The following is an 18,363-nucleotide window of genomic DNA, read 5'->3' on the forward strand; positions in this document are numbered from 1 at the left end:
TCTTTTTACTTTTTTTTTTTTAAATTCCACATATGAACGATCTCATATGGTATTTTTCTTCCTCTTTCTGGCTTACTTCACCTAGAATGACATTTTCTAGGGACATCCATGTTGCTGCAAATGGCGTTATGTTGTTGGTTTTATGGCTGAATAGTATTCCACTGTATAAATATACCACATCTTCTTGATCCAGTCATCTGTTGATGGACATTTAGCCTGTTTCCATGTCTTGGCTATTGTAAATAGTGCTGCTATGAACATTGTGGGGGGGCAGGTGTCATTTTGAAGTAGGGTTCCTTCTGAATATATGCCCAGGAGCAGGATTACTGGGTCATATGGTAAGTCTATTCCTAGTCTTTTGAGGAATTTCCATACTGTTTTCCACAGTGGCTGCACCAAACTGCATTCCCACCAGCAGTGTAGGAGAGTTCCCTTTTCTCCACAGTCTCTCCAGCATTTGTCATTTGTGGACTTTTGAATGATGCCCATTCTGACTGGTGTGAGATGATATCTCATTGTAGTTTTCATTAGCATTTCTCTGATAATTAGTGATACTGAGCATTTTTTCATATGCCTATTGATCATTTGTATGTCTTCCTTGGAGAATTGCTTGTTTAGGTCTTCTGCCCATTTTTGGATTGGGCTGTTTCTTTTTTCCTTATTAAGTTGTATGAGCTGCTTATATATTCTGGAGATCAAGCCTTTGTCAGTTTCATCTTTTGCAAAAATTTTCTCCCATTCTGTAGGTTGTCACTTTGTTTTGCTTATGGTTTCCTTTGCTGTGCCGAAGCTTGTAAGTTTAATGAGGTACCATTTGTTTATTCTTGCTTTTATTTCTATTGCTCGGATAGACTGCCTTAGGAGAACATTTTCAAGATGTATGTTAGATAATGTTTTGCCTATGTTTTCTTCTAGGAGGTTTATTGTATCTTGTCTTATGTTTAAGTCTTTGATACATTTTGAGTTTATTTTTGTGTGCAGTGTGAGGGAGTGTTCTAGCTTCACTGATTTACATGCTGCTGTCCAGTTTTCCCAACACCATTTGCTGAAGAGACTGTCTTTATTCCATTGTATGTTCTTGTCTCCTTTGTTGAAGATTTGTTGACCAAAAGTTTGTGGGTTCATTTCTGGGCTCTCTATTCTGTTCCATTGGTCCATATGTCTGTTTTTGTACCAATACCATGCTGTTTTTATTACTGTAGCTCTGTAGTATCATCTGAAGTCTGGGAGGGTTATTCCTCCAGCCTCTTTCTTTTTCTTCAGGAATGCTTTGGCAATTCTAGGTCTTTTGTGATTCCATATAAATATGATTTGTCCCAGTTCTGTGAAATCTGTCCAGGGTAATTTGATAGGGATTGCATTAAATCTGTAGATTGCCTTGGGCATTTTAACCATATTGATTCTTCCAATGCAGGAGCATGGGATATCTTTACATTTTTTAAAGTCTTCTTTAATTTCCTTAATCAATGTTTTATAGTTGTAAACTGACTATAACTCAATAAAATAAATTTTTTTTAAAAAGGTAAAGCTCTAAACGTTCTTAGAAACAATGAACAGTACATACATGTAAGTTAAAAAATATATGTGCGGTTAAAATAAAAAAGATCTATCAAGCCATGAAAGACTTAGAAGAAACTTAAAAGACATATTACTAAATGAAAGAAGCCAGTCTGAAAAGGCTACAAACTGTACAATTCCAACCAAATGACATTCTGGAAAAGGCACAGCTACAGAAATAATAAAAAGATCATGGTTTCCAGGGGTTTGGGGAGAGGGAGGGAGGGAGGAATGACTAGATAGAGCACAAGGGATTTTTTGGGCAATGAAATTATTCTGTATGATACTATGGTGGTGGCTACATGTCATTATGCATTTGTCAAAGCCCATAGAATGTACAACATCAAGAGTGAACCTTAATGTAAACTATGGACTTTGGTTGATAATAATATGCCCATGTTGTTTCATCAATTGTACCAAATATGCCTCACTGATGAGGGATGCTGAGGGTAGTGGAGTATATATGTGTGGTGGGAAGGGCTATGTGTGAACTCTGTATTTTCTCCTCCATTCTGTTGTGAACCTGAAACTTCTCTAAAATAATAAAATCTAATCATTCAAAAATCCACTAATGACAAATGCTGGAGAGGCTGTGGAGAAAAGAACCCTCCTACACTGCTGGTGGGAATGCAGTTTGGTGCAGCCACTGTGGAAAACAGTATGGAGATTCCTCAAAAGACTAGGGATAGACTTACCATATGACCCAGTCATCCCACTCCTGGGCATATATCCAGAAGGAACACCTGCCCCCACAATGTTCATAGCAGCACTATTTACAATAGCCAAGACATGGAAACAGGCTAAATGTCCATCAACAGATGACTGGATCAAGAAGATGTGGTATATTTATACAGTGGAATACTACTCAGCCATAAAACCTGACAACATAACGCCATTTGCAGCAACATGGATGTCCCTGGAGAATGTCATTCTAGGTGAAGTAAGCCAGAAAGAGGAAGAAAAATACCATATGAGATCGCTCATATGTGGAATCTAAAAAATAAAATTAAAAAAAATAAATAAATAAAAAACAGAAACAGACTCATAGACATAGAATACAAACTTGTGGTTGCCAAGGGGGCGGGGGATGGGAAGGGACAGACTGGGATTTCAAAATGTAGAATAGATAAACAAGATTATACTTATAGTACAGGGAAATATATACAAGATCTTGTGGTAGCTCACAGTGGAAAAGAATGTGACAATGAATATACATATGTTCATGTATAACTGAAAAATTGTGCTCTACACTGGAATTTGACACATTGTAAAATCATTATAACTCAATAAAAATGTTTAAAAAAACAATAATAATAATAATAAAATCTATTTAAAATTTTTAAAAAGAAAGAAATTAATTTAATCACTTCTTAGCACCCCTACAGTACTTTCGGATAGGATCAAAATCCATTCAAAAATCAATTTTAGATATTTTCATTCACTTATGAATATAATTGGAAACTAAGAGCATATACCTTGGAATATTTTTTTGAAAGATGGCTTTTCCTGAAAAATCTTAAAGTGCATTTACATTAAATTTAATTAAATACACAATTAATAGTCATTAATTGATTTGTTAACTATCTACTATGACCAAGTATTACACTAGTAAGGTGCTAAAGATATAAAGATAAAAGTCATACCTCTGCCCTTACGGAGACCATAAACTGGTGGGGAAAACAGATAAGTAGAGCAGCAATCATTAAGAGTGGTGCTCCCCACTGCTCTGAGATGTCACCTTCGGGGGCGCCCAGTGGCTCTCTACCTTCCCCATTCTCAGAGCTTAGCAATGGGTTGGTTCAGTAAGACTGAGTTAGTTCATCTGAAGAATACTAGGTCTCTTTAGCTAATATAAGTGGCACTGATATGAGAATTCTCCTAGCTAAGTCATTTCTCTGACCAGCAAATATCCACTTAGTTCACAATGACTAGATGTTCTTGCCCTTCTCCCATCCTCCCTCTTAATCATATCAGAGCAGGATCTTTCTCCCGAGGTACATCTTGCTGTTTGCACAGCAAAGCTGAACCCATCAGATCCCTCCACACAATGACAGAAGGATGGTATTCTCATGCACTGTGCTGACCTTTCCGCATATAAGATTTACTGAAGAAAACTTATTTTACACCTTTGTGGCATAACACTAATTTCTGTGTGTCTTTGCCTCTCGTGATACTATCTTTATCAGTCATTAAATTCTTATACTATTCTGGGGGTCAGTTTCTTTACTGGTATTCTGTTCTATTCATCAGTTTATTCTTATGATATACCATATTATTCCAGATTAAATATTATTGCTCTCTAGTACAAGCCAAGGCTCAATAAAAGGAGTATGCTCAAAAGAATTTAATCTTAAAATAACTGAAACATATATATATGTATGTATGTACTATATTTGTGAGTGATGGTGTAAGTATTGTAATAGCTGCTGTTCCTCTAAAGCAATGGTCTATTTTAGGATGATCACACCTCAAAGCCATGTTCACAAACTATACTGAGAATCCATATGACAATTTTCTCTTAAAGTTTAATAACAGGAAAATTTCTCCTAATAAGGTAGTACGCTCTGCTTAGTCAAAGCAAATAAATATTATGTTTATTATATATACACACATATACACACACCATATAGTTTCCTTTTCACCCTGAAGAATAGAAAGCTCAAAACCAAACTGCAATAATGTCCTCAAATTATATTTAAAGAATAAACTATCTTTCTTCTTTCACTCAATATGAATAAAGGGTTATTGATCTTTTCAACTTAATGGTCATCTTTTTAATTGAAATTAGGTGCAAAATATTTTGGAAGTATATAAAAAAATAATTTTTATGGTAAGGAGAAGAAAATGTTTAAAAATGAGATCTAATTCAAGGCTGAAAATTGTCACAGAAAATTAAATTTTAAGAATAAAACTGTTTCAGTCATCAAGTCTAACTCTAATTTTAATCTTCTCCATCTCCATACTCAGAATCTATTTACATTCACCATTCATCTAGGATAGTTTTTTTTTAATTTAACATTTTTATAAGTTTGAGACTGAACTAAGTACTTGATTTCCCTAAATGTTTCCACAACTTTGAAAAGAAGACTAAAAATTCCACCTTGATAGAGCTGTGGAGACTAAATGTGATGTTTAGTAACTTGGCCACTGTCATGCAGCCAGCAAATGGCAAATCTAAGAGTTTAACCTGAACTCCAAAGTCTATTCTGGTAACTATCATATTATTTAACAGTAAACCAAATCTCTACTACCCTCTTCAGATTCTGAAATTGTACCATCCATCATAAGCTATTCTGACTGTTGCCTACTTCAAGAATCCTATGAAACAGTTCTCACATTCTCCCACCTTACCCCCAGGCCACCCATATCATCAGAGGGTAAGAAGCAGGAGATAAGACAAATTTATTTTATAAACACCAAAATCAAGAAGAAAAGAGAATGTAAGGTAAATCCAGAAACACCAAACCAAGTGAGCACAAAAATTCTTTGACTCCAACCTCTTGAAGTGTTTCAGCACAACCAGCCAAAAAAAACATCCAACAGCAATACTGCTTTTACAGGGCAGTGATTACATGGCCAGAACTCAGCTGGTAGTACTATGCCTGATCTAAGTTAAAAGATGTTCTGCACATTAAATAAAAGAGCACATTTTGCTCTAGTCAAAACTTAACCAAAAAAAGTCAGGGATTGAAAGAACCATGGTGGCAACTAATCTCACCCAGGGATCCGTTTCTTTAAAACCAGTTGCCAAAGGAAGAATGCGTGGGAGCCTTCAATTTCTTTTATGAGGCAACCAGTTCCTCCTCTAAGCATATAACCCATATAATTTGGCAAAGCCAAGTCAGAATTTTAAAAGTAAATAAATCTTTCCCTTTGTTAAAGGGTCTGACATAGAAATCAACCTAGCCAAGAATGTTTACATTACAAATGTTATTTAGTCCCACAAAGCCCAAGGCAAACGAATCAAAATAAGAAATACAGAGCTTCCCTCCTGCACAAATCAATTCCATAACAAGTGGATTACAAAAATCAATTTCAAATGGAGAACTAGAAAACAGCAGACAATTAACAAAGAACTAGTTCAGACATTTTTTATAAAATCAGTTCAAGCTAAACTGATTGTTCCAAATTAAGATATACACCGTATTTTGGAAGCACACTGTTAAGAATATCAACACAGAAAATGGGATAGGATAAAAGGGACAGTATTTCTACTTGCTTGAAAGATGGCTCTACTTCCCACGGCAGAACCCACAGGTGGGTCCACTAAATGCTTTTGATCCAATACCATGTTAAAAAGATACCTAAATAGGAACATGGAAGATTTTTTTAATAAAATTTTCTAACTTAAATTTTCATATTGTAATCAAAAGTGGAGTGGACAATTTTAAGATTCCTCCTCAGATTCTGCCAAATGGTTGAACTTTTTTTTAACATTTTTTTATTGATTTATAATCATTTTACAATGTTGTGTCAAATTCCAGTGTAGAGCACAATTTTTCAATTATACATGAACATATATATATTCATTGTCACATTCCTTTCTCTGTGAGCTACCATAAGATCTTCTATATATTTCTCTGTGCTATACAGTATAATCTTGTTTATCTATTCTACAATTTTGAAATCCCAGTCTATCTCTTCCCACCCCCCACCCCCTTGGCAACCACAAGACTGTATTCTATGGCTATGAGTCTACTTCTGTTCTGTATTTATGCTTTGTTTTTGTTTGTTTGTTCGTTTGTTTTTAGATTCCACATATGAGCGATCTCATATGGTACTTTTCTTTCTCTTTCTGGCTTACTTCACTTAGAATGACATTCTCCAGGAGCATCCATGCTGCTGCAAATGGCGTTATGTTGTCGGGTTTTATAGCTGAGTAGTATTCCACTGTATAAATATACCACATCTTCTTTATCCAGTTACCTGTTGATGGACATTTAGGCTGTTTGGCTGAACTTTTTATTCTAGATTTCATACTTGGACACTTTCTGCAGCTTCCCAGGTATACTGGAAGTCAAGTGAAAGACTCAGAGACTTCTAGCTAGACACCATTTAAATCAGACTGACACTACCGTTGTTTCCTAGATCCAAAGGCAAAATAAAAATATGTGGTTTAGTAAAAAGTATTTCTATTCAAGACCAAAATAATAGAGTGTATTAGTTTTCTACTGCTGTGTAATATATTACTACAAACCTAGTGGCTTAAAACTACACACAATTATTATCTAAGTTTCCATGGGTCAGGAGTTCAGCACATTTTCACTGGGCTTTCCACTCCAGGTCTCACCAGGCTGAATTCATGGAGTTAGTCAGGACTGCAGTTTCATCTGGAGCCCAGGGTTCTCTTCTAAGTTCACTCATATTGTTGGTAGAGTTCTGTTTCTTGTGGTTGTAGGACTCAGGTCCCCATTTTCTTGCTGGCTGTCAGCTGGAGATAGCTCTCAGCAACTCAAGGCTGCCTACAGATCCTGCCATGTGATCCTCTCCAAAACATGGAGGTCTGTTTCTTTAAGACCAACAGTGGAGCATCTGCTGCAGTGTTTAATCTCTCTAACTCCTACATCTGTCCTCCAGACCCTCTTTTAAAGGTGCTCACCTTATACAGCAGGCCCACACATTCAAGGGAGGGGATTTTACAGGATGCACAGATCAAGGGGACAGGAATCCTAGGGAGCATATTAGAATTCTGCCTACCACCTGTAATCAAAGCAAAGAGCTTCCTACTGATAAAGCTTTATCCAGAGACAATATAATACTTGGAATACAGAGGAATGGATAAACTATTTATCCTTCAGACCATCCTCAAATAGTATTTCGTATCTTTTGATAAAACTGGACAACAAATAGGTGGAGATTATAACCTCAGAGAAAAGTTTGGAGCCTAGTTTGTTCATTAAACACTAATTCGGGGGGAGTTTGTTTTGATTTGTATATCCCAAAGGAAAGCCAATCCACCAACTGCCTCCATCATTTCTCTGTACCAGGGACGAAGCCCACCCATGGATCAATGCAGCGACTCAGGATAAGGTGAGTGGAAGAAGAAAAAGGAAGATGTCCACCAAGAAAAGGCACAACCATCTACATAGCTTCTTGAAGGGCCCAGACCAACTATCAATATTAAGCGATACTTTCAAATCTGTTCTCTCATTTGATTCTGAAGAAGGCTACTTAGAAGTTTATTCTTAAAGGACAGGAATACATTTTTAAAGCCAAACTATGGTTGCTGAACTAAAAATGATGATGATAAAGTTCTGAATAGCGGCACTGACAATGCTAAAAACTAGGTTAATAAATTAGAAGGCAAACGTATGGGGGAGAAATGTCAGAGATGAAATTGTGAAGGAAAAGGCAAGAGACATGGAGAGATGTATTTTTCTAGGCTATATAAAAGCAGGTTGTAGCAGAGACTAGCTAGCTATTCACCAAATCTATTTCCTCTTTCTCCTGATCACATACATAGACTGTTTCCAAACTCCACTTGCAGTGTGTGAGCCATGGCCAATGTTGGCAGCAGTGATATGTATTGCTTACAAGGCTGGTCAATTAAAAAACAATCTCCAGGCCTCATGCACTCTTTTCCATATTGCTATAATATTGAAAGTCACATGTTGAAGTGATGGACTCACAGGTTGAAAGAGTCCTGTATCCCTTTAACGGTCACTTGAAGAAGAGCTACCCTACCAGGAACACCCATTCTGGACTTCAAGTGAGCAAAAAATAAAATTTCTATGGTGAGATTTTAGAATGTAGCTATTACAACTGGCAGCATTGTTCAAAGAAAACAGATACTGGTGTTGGAACAATGGGGTTGCTGTAAACAAAAAAGCCTAAAATAAATGGCATTGGTTTGAGGTAGTAGGCAGCAAGAACATATATTTAGCAAGCCGAAAGCCTGGAGAGCCCTGTAATGTCATGGCAAAGCAGCTAGTAAAAGTGGAAGCTGTAATAAATGAAAGGGCACACCACATGTCTATTGGGCCTGTAGCCCGGTAAGTGAAATGCAGAGACAGACTTATAGTGTAGATTGACACTTACTTTCTGCTTTTAGCAAGGTATTAAAGAAAAGAGATGAGCACAGAATTTGCTGATTGGCAAACTGAATTTATAGGTAACCGTACAAGTCCAGAAACTTGGGTTTCAGAGCATTAGAAAGCTGAACACATATAGATCCCAAATAGTAAAAGAAAAAAGATGGTAAAGGTTTGAGCAATTAAGTCCAAAGAAGACTTCTAGGTGAACAAAGTGACTCAATCCTGAGGCAAAAATTAGATTCAGGTATGGTTTCCTTATCCATTATTTCATATAGCCTCAAAGTAGGGCCATTAAAGTAAGAAAAAGATATGAGGCAAGGGCTATACTCCCCCAACTCCACTATCTCCCCAAACAGAGAAGAAAAAAGTACAATCATTCCTGAAAATTGTATTCCAAAAAGAACATTGGGTACCTATTGGAAAGAACTAGATCAGAGTCCTGCTAAGTTTTGAGGTAATTACAATGCCCAAAACCCACAAATCGGAATTAAATAAACCTTTGACTATTCAGAGCCTTAAAACAACCATTGGGCTCTTAAACTTGCAGAAGCAGAAAGCAGGCACTAAAAGATAGATAGATAGATAGATAAATAGATAGATAGATAGATAGATAGATAGATAGATAGATAGATAGATAGGGATGGGGCTGTAGATGTAAGTGTAGATGTACATGTATGTGTAATCTACAGAGAGAGAGAGATCTTCTAAGGAATGCATATTCCCTAGCACCCACTTCAGAAACATTCACAGAAAGAAATAGGGAAAGAAAAGCCAGGATGCAGCCAGGAACCCAGGAGAACAATGGGCAAAGGAGTTCTTCCCAGAGAGTCAACATCTCAGCAAGAAAGCTCCCCTGCTACCAAGGCAGAAGGATTTCCCAGTGACAATCCAAAAGGATTACACGATTTGCTATGAAATCACAGTTTACTATACATCTCCCATTCTTCCCTTTTCTAAATGGAAGCTTTTGTTGTAGCTATTCTGTTCTAGCTTCTTCATGGTATACTGAGGGTAAGAGAGCCACAGGTGCAGATAACTTATCATCTTAGAACCTGACTTTGAGATGGATATAGTAACTAGACGGGATATTGGGTTACATTCCTTAGGGAAGAGGCAAGTACATTCTGTGGATGAGAGGAAGAGTGAAGAGATATTTGAGGACCAAAAGGACAGACTGTGCCAGAGACTAGCTACTATTCACCAAACCTGTGTCCTTCTCTTAGGGACAGTGCGTTTATATTTCCCAGCCTGGTAATGGCCATGTAATTAAATTCTGGCCAATGAAATGTGAGTACAAGTATTGATGTGTCTTGTCTATGCCTAGCCCTTAAAAATTCTATGACGTGCAATACTCTGGTCTTTTCCTTCTGCAGCAATCTTCAAAGCCGTATTGAAAATGGCAGAGTCACATAATGGAAAGATTCCTTAAATCACCATTGCAAAGGAAATCATCACAAATCAGAAATAGCATTTTGGGCTTGATAAAAGTGAGAGATAAACCATATCCTCTTCCCCTTCTCCAACATCCATGAATTTAAACAAATATTTCTTGATGCTTACTATGCACAATGTATATGGTAGTTTCTCTCCCTCCTACTCTCTTTACTTTTTAGGTACTACAGGATGTAATTAGAAATGTGTAAGAGATCTTTATTCACGGATCCTACATATACCATAGCATAGGATAGTAACACAGGCAGTAACAGCTATACTTAAGGTGAAAAATCATATAAGAGGAAAAATGGGTTATCAGTTAATTAAAAAGTCCTGAATTCACAAAAAGGTTTCTTCAACATTTCTTTATATGACAAAAATACAGCCCACAGCTAACAGTTTACAGAGACCAAGTGCCATAGTAGACAAATTCATCTTAATCTACTCTGAATTCTACTATAGGATCTGACCTTGACAAGCTGTCTGAACTTGAGCAAGTCACTTCCCTGCTCTGGGCATTAATTTCTTCAGATAATTAATGGGAGAGATAATCTCACATTAAATGAAATAATAATATTCTTCATGGAATCCTGTTTTCACCAAAAAGGAAGTAATTTCTCAAGCAAAGGCCTAGAAAAAGCAACCTTAAAAAAGGAAGATTCCAAAGCGGCTTTGTACTATACTCTTCTACATTTTGAAAGTTTAGTAAAAAATTTATCAACCACAATAAAGACTTATCTTACAAGATGCCTTCATTCCTGTACTCAAAACATACACATAGCAAGGCAAAAGTATATTTTCAATGATTAATCCTATTTCTTCAACACTAAAAAAAAAAAGACATGATTATTTCCATCAAGTTTATCATCAACTAGTTTTAAACTTTGCACTTTGTAAAGTATAACGTTAAGAAAATTTAAAAGAAGGGGAAAAGAATATCTAAATTCCCTTAGAAGAGGGATTTCCAATAGGCAGATCTCTCCTGCAGAGTCAAATAGATATCTGAAAGATTACCAAGGCTAGTTGAGACCAAAAGTATGACCCAAAATATGACCTACTCCCTCCTTCCTCATGGAGTGATAAGAACTACAAATGACTTATTCAAGAACACAGTGGTCTATTGAACCAAAACAAGCACTTTCCATAAGCAATTGAATCTTCTATATATTGTAGGTTACATCACAAGGTATACTGAGAAATTAACGTGACTTAAATTTCAGAAGAGCAAGTAATCCTGCAAATTATTACTGTTCTTTATTCATAACAACAAAGTAAACCCATATTTCCTTGCAGCTTTCATAACTTAGAGGTGAAGATACTGAAAGAAAAAAAAATCTAAATATTTCCAACACATTGGGCAATTTGTAAGCTGCAAATAAATCCCTTTCTGTGATCATAATGCACAGCATTTCCCAGTAGGCCTGTTTTCATTAACGCCCACTGATTATCAGGAGTAACAATTACAGAAATATTCATTTATAACATGATATGTTGCTTCCATAGTAAATAATCAACCAAAGGTACCTGCAACACAATTTAGCTCATTAACTAGAAAGAGAACTTTTAAAAATCTTGGGCTTCAAATCATATATCCAAAGTCAAGGAAAGTATTCTTCAAAGCCTCAAAATAAACCATCACAATCTAACAATATTTACTAAACACAGGGCAAAACGATATACTAGTAAGTAATTCATTGCTCTGTTAAGAAAATGAAAAACATTTTTAAACCATGTGTTCCCATAAAGATGAAGGACTTCCCTAAAATGACAAGAAACAGTTAAGACACTTAGCAAAGAGAAACCTGCATTTAACAAAATACTTGCAAAGTCATTGGCCAACTTATCATAAACCCAAGACCTACTTGTTTCATGGCAGTCTCTCCAATTTTGTCTGAATGTTTGCGGATACTCTCCAGAAAGTCTTTGAGATCAGACATAGAAACATCCTTGATTTCCTCTCGGAGCTTGGGGATATTGTCCACCATCACCTTGCAGAAGCGATAGTGGCTTACTTGAGGCAGGTACGTGTGCTCTAGATGTTCCAGAGTTTTCAGTGCAGGGTAATGCCTATAAAAGGAATTGTATCACCTTCAGTGCAACTCAGTCCTTTCTTTAGGGCCACAGATATATTCTTCTGGCAAAATTTCTAGCCTGAATTAGTTTTCACTGCACATCAAGACAAATCCAGTATTAAGTTTCAATAAAAACATCAATGGAAACATAAATGTCAAATTATTATAAATTAATATATGCATTAAATGATTTAATAAATTATAATAAAAAAAAGATTTTATCCCAAGAATACATAAAACTTAGAAAATCCACCAATGAAATTCATAAAGAATAAAAGGAAATACAAAATGATCATATCAATGCCATAAAAATCATCCTATAAAATAAAGTACCCAAGGCTAGATTTTCAACTATGGCACCAGGAAGAGTTTAGCAAATCTTCTGTCCAGAAAGCAAACATGAACTAGAAAAACCTGTCCCAAACAACCATTTCAGGACTCTGGAAACTGGAAAGGACTCTGGAAAGAAGAATAACAAATTGAGAAGGTTTATTCATGAAAACTGCTAAACAGAGGGACTCTGTTGTGTTCTTGCCTGGGGCTACTTTCAACACCCTTTCCACCCCACCAACACCCCCACAGCCCATCACTGGTTAGGGATTGTCAGGAATATCAGCAGTTTCTCTACCATTAGGGGCTGACATGATTTGGAACAGAGGGTGAAAATCACAAATTGAGTGGTGCTGTTAGGAAAAGTAGCAAACTCAGTATTAAAAAAAAAAAGGAGAGGGGTGGGCAGGGAGAGCCTCCAGCTCTACTGGTCTAAAGTCATCTGGGTTGGGACAAAGAGCAGACTAGGACTAACCAAAAACAGGGAAGTCCTGGAGACCCACAGAAGGACCTGACAGTCTCTGCTTACCTCTAGCTAACTGAGAAGCTGTGCACAAACACAGAGGACATCCAAAAGGATCGAGACACTCCAGACATCCCTAACTAGGAGGCTACAGGCATGGACATAGGAGAAGGCCTGGCATAAAACAAAAGTCTTGTAAACTGCCTGAATTTTTTATGCACTCCTTAACCCACATAAAGTCCACTGACAAAAAGGGTAGACACCTTACTAGTTCAAGTTTGTTTGAGCACCCTGGACAAATCACTAGCTGATGATTACCTTTTAAAAAAGGAAATTAAATACATTCTCAAATAAACAATGACTGAGAGAATTCCTTGCTAGCAGATCTGCCTTACAAGAAATACTAAAGAAAGCCAGAAAGGAAATGATAGCAGATAGTAACTTGAATTCACAGAGAAGGAAAAAAAAAAAAAAAAGCATAGAAAATAGCAAATATATGTTACACATAATACTGAATATAGTTTTTCTTTTTTCTTCTTTTAATTTTACTGAAAAAACAAGATTTTTAAAGGCCATGATTATAATACTGTATTGTTGGGTTAATAAAATATATAGATATAATATGACAAGAATAGCACAAAAGAGGAGGGAAGATACGGAGCTAAGTTGAAGCAAAACTACTTCTATATATTATATCAAAACTACATCAGCAATCACCTAAAGTAGATTGTGATACATGAAGAAGCAGATTATAATCCATAGAGCAACTCCTAAGAAAATAACTTTAAAAAATCATTAAAAATGTATAATCCAATAACTTGTAATAACCTATACTCAAAAAGAATATGAAAAGTGTATATATATGTAACTGAATCACTATGCTGTACACCAGAAACTAACACACTATAAAAATCAACTATACTTTAATTTTTTAATAACACAGGAATTAAAAATAGTACACCATAAAATATTTAATACAAAAAAAAGAATAAAAGATAAATAAGAACAAAAATGACATGAAAAGCAGAAAACAAAGAGCAAAAACCAACCATATCAATAATTATATTAAATGTAAATGGACTAATAAGCTCTCTAATCAAAAGGCAAACACTGTCAGACAGGATTTAAAAAGCATGATCCAACTACATGTTGTCTCGAAGAAACACAGTTTAGTTTCAGATACAAATAGGTTAAAGATAAAGACAGAATAAGTAACCATAAAAGTGCTGGAATGGTCACATTAACATCAGATGTAGTAGATTTTAAAGACAATAAACACTGCTGGAAACACAGAAGGACATTTCAAAATAATAAAAGGGGTAATATTTAACTGATAGGTAGCGAAAGAATAAGAAAACAAGTAAAACTAACACTGAGACAGCTGACTAGGTAAAAACAAAATACATAAAAAGAACATAATAAGAATAAAGAGGAAACAACAACCTGGTAAAGATTATTTGCAGAATATAAACTTGAGGGAGTTTTTTTAAGCAGTGAACAAAAGTCATAAAAGAACCCAAAAAAGGCCGACATACAAAAAAAAAAAAAAAAAAGTTGAACTGATGTGAAGAAATTCAAATCAAACATATAATTTTGTCACTCAAACTGCCAAAGATTTATTAAAAGATAATGACTATTATTATCAGGGGTTTCAATAAATTAGAATTCAGAGCCTGCTGGAAAATAAATTTGTGTTAATAATACAAATTTTCAGTGACAAATTTTACCAAACAAGTATTCTATACAGTTGCGTCTAAAAAGTTAGATGTACAAAAATACCTATAAACCTTTTGAACTGTAGTTATTTATAACAGCAAATAAAAAACTAATCTAGAAGTCTAATAGCAAACTGGTTAAACACATTATGATATATCCATGTATACTACATGTATCCAAAGACAAATAAAATAGCAAAATGTTTATAACATTGTTGAGTCAAAATTATTTCAAAAAATAGAACTTACAAGTACAATCACAATGTTTTTCAAAATTATAATATGTACACGCGTGTAATTTATGAATATTTATGCATGTATGAACTGTATATCCCTAAATACAAGCACACACACAAACATAAGTACACAGAAAATGATGAGAAAAATATACACAAAAACATTAACCCTGATTTTTTTTCCCTTTCGATAGAAACATTATGGATGATAATTTTCTTCCTCATGTTTTTAATTTCCTAATTTCCACCTTTCCCATGATGTATTTAGTATAGGAAAAACTCAGTTCTCATCCTGTAAATAAAAGAACTTATAGCTCTATCTTAGATTTTAAGAATGAATTTCATGGTAGATACTTAAGCTCTTCTTATTCAAATGCACTTAATATCACAAACACTAAAGACTAGAGGTTTGGTTTTACTTGTTTTTTTTTATGTTTTTCCCTCCTGTGTTCCGAAAATCAAAATCTTAGTCCAAATAAATGAAGGGAAGAAAGATTTATTTCCCCTAAATTTAGAAATAAAAGTACAAATATAGTTTAATCTGAATTGGTTGCTTTTATTCAAATTTTTCTGACTCACAACCAGTACAATTCACGTGGCTTAGTGTAAACAGACAGTGTTTATACTACAATTAGGTACGAAGAGCTATGTGCAATAAAATGCAGTTCCTCTAGAGAGAAACTTTAGAATGGACAGAAAGCCAGAAATTAAGCCAAAAAGATAAACACACTTTGGGGTTTAGTTATACTTTGGAACATTGTTTATAGAATGAGAAAAATCTAACAATGTTGCCTGCGGACACAAGGCACATTCACTGATGAGACACATGGCTGCACGCTGAAAACATCTGGTCTGTAAAATAACTCAACATTTTTCAAGACTAATTAGTACAAAACCCAGTGATTTCTGGCAATAAAGAATGTCACCTTATTTCTCCATTGTCTTTTCCCTAACATACTCATTTTCTAACTAGAACAGATCAATAAGATCATTTAAATTTCTGGTGTACTTCAATATACATGACAAGTTAAAGAATGACAGCCAATTAAACACCTCTACAGCAGACACCAAAAGAAAAACGTTCTATTTCCAGGGGCCATGGAAATCTAAAACAAGATTCTGACATTACCTTTGACAACGTCTAAACATTATTAAAACTGAATCAAAAACCAAATTCCTAAGTTTCATTTGCATGTGTGCTAGCTCTTCCCCGCCTCCCCCTCGTGCAAGCTCCCCAATAGAGATAGGGTTGAGCTTAAAGAAAGTAAATGAAATAAAAGCAAAGAATAAAAAGGAAGATGGCAGGAAAATAATCCTCAAAATTGGATAACTTAGGGTCAGAATAACTTAGACATGGTTGAATGCTATCCCGAGGAAAGGAATGTAGATTCTAGGCAAATTAAATTTTGGTACTTTTTTGCCATGGTATGGAACTCTTTCACAATGATGGTTTTTAAAATTCTAATAAGTGATCTTTTTTTAAAGTGAATCACAACCACCTATGAGAAATTTTTTTTAATTCAGAGTATGATAAGAATATGAAATAAAAGCTTTCACTACAGGAAATATTTGTGCCTTTCCTAACCAAAGAACATCATTAACAAATATTTAATCCCTTCTGTGTGCTAGAGAAACATGGTCAGACATCTTTCCTTAGGGAGCAAAAAGTCCAGTAATATAATCAGTATTTACAGCTTTAAAAAAACTACTAGGCTTTCAGCCATGAAAGAATAACAAGGAACAGATAGGAACTCCCACTGTTAAGAAGTAGAATACTGGCTAAAATACGTAAAACAACCACTTTCAGACAGTAAGCATCAAAGAACACAGAACTATAGTCTCTGAAAAAAGGGAAACAAACAAGGTGAGTTCAGTGATTATCTGGGTTATCTACCTGAACGTGATTTCTAGATCATGGACATAGAGAAAATCCCAACTGAGCCCAGCAAGTTAGCAGAGTCCTACACAGGAGTTCAGGAAAGCTGATGAACCTTAAGGTTGTGCAGCAGAATTCCAAAAAAAAAAAAAAAAAAAAACAGAGAGCAGTGCAGAAAAGAAACCGCAGAAACCTACATAACAGTTCCCTTGAGTCTTTGCTGAGTACTAGGCCAGGCGTAGAAAAAATGAAACTCCACAGGGACAGGCAAAAAGAAGGGAGGGAAAGAAGGGAAGAGAGGGAGGGAAGGAAGGGAAGGTGAAAGAGACAGACAGACACCACCAAGAAGTAAGATAAACACTTCAAGGAGCTCAGACAAGGCAGAGAAACATTCAAACTCTGAACAGCCAAAGTGAAGAGCCCCTGGGGATTCCTGAGTTATTAAAAGTAGATGAATACTATTCTGAGCAACCCCTGGAATGAAGGCGGGCCCAGTAAAGCTTAAAAATGGGGTTTAGCAGGATCAAATGGATCTACAAACAACTAAACTATTTGCCAAAACAAAGACCAACACTCTCTATGGGGAAAAAAAAGAATCCAGACACTCAGCAACACAATATAATGTCTATTGTCCAATCAAAACTTATTAGACTTGATAACCAAAAAACTGACCTATGACTAGGAAAACCAAAATCAGTCTTCAGAGAGATCCAAAAGGCCGGAAGTGACAGAACTAGCAGAGTACATGCAAACAGATGCTAGAGCTCTACACGTGTACTTAAAGAAAGAAGCAAAAATAACAAGAGAAATTAAACATAAAAAAACCAAATGGAACTTCTAAAGATGAAAAATATATTAATCTGAAATGAAAATTTCACTGGACGAGATTAAAAGATTAGACAATGAAAAAAGAGAGAACACAGCAATAAAATCTATCCCCTATAAAGCACAAAGAGAACACAAGAATAAAATCTATCCCCTATAAAGGGAAAAAGAAAAGATCCTCAAGCCACCTGTGGGATTATATGCTGTCCAATATAGATGTAACTGAAACCTCACCATGAGGATGGGAAAAGGACGAAAAAAAAGTTGGGAAAAGTAATATCTGAACATTTTTCAGATTTTACAAAAATTATAAACCAACCAAACCAAGCAGCTAAACAAATCACAAGCAGGATAAACAAACAGATGCATGCATGCACACGTATTTACACCGAAGAGCATCAAAATCAAATTGCTGAGAACAAATTATACAGACAAAAGTTTTTAAAACAGCTGGAGAAAAGATATTAAGTAGCGTGACAAAAAGGTTAAGACTGTTCATGTACTTCTCCCTCAGAAACAACATAAGCCAGAAGACAAAGAAATGACATCTTAAGAACTAATGAATGAATGAATCTATAAACCTAAAATTATATATCCATCAAAAATGTGTTTCAAAAATAAAAGTGAACAATGAGATACCATTTCACAACCACCAAGGTGGCCGTAATCAAAAGACAGACAATAATAAGTATTGGCTAGGATGTGCAGGAAAGGGAATTCTCATCCACTGCTGGTGGGAAGGTAAAATGGCACAGCTGCTTTAGAAAACAGTCTGGCAGTTTTCAAATGGTTTAACACAGTTACCAAACGATCCAGCAATT

General features: G+C 35.4%; 1 protein-coding gene across 3 annotated transcripts in view; it reads right to left on the reverse strand.

The window, feature by feature from the left end:
* EXOC6B (exocyst complex component 6B) overlaps positions 1 to 18,363 on the reverse strand; it is a 570,349-nt gene that overhangs the window by 426,727 nt on the left and 125,259 nt on the right. For all 3 annotated transcript variants that reach the window (XM_074341308.1, XM_045523158.2, XM_010963690.3), the window contains one exon: positions 11,888 to 12,092. In XM_074341308.1, the coding sequence (XP_074197409.1) occupies positions 11,888 to 12,092 (205 nt within the window). The remainder of the gene's footprint in view (positions 1 to 11,887; positions 12,093 to 18,363) is intronic.

This window comes from Camelus bactrianus, chromosome 15 (assembly GCF_048773025.1).
Source record: "Camelus bactrianus isolate YW-2024 breed Bactrian camel chromosome 15, ASM4877302v1, whole genome shotgun sequence".
In the NCBI taxonomy this organism is placed as follows: Eukaryota; Metazoa; Chordata; class Mammalia; order Artiodactyla; family Camelidae; genus Camelus; species Camelus bactrianus.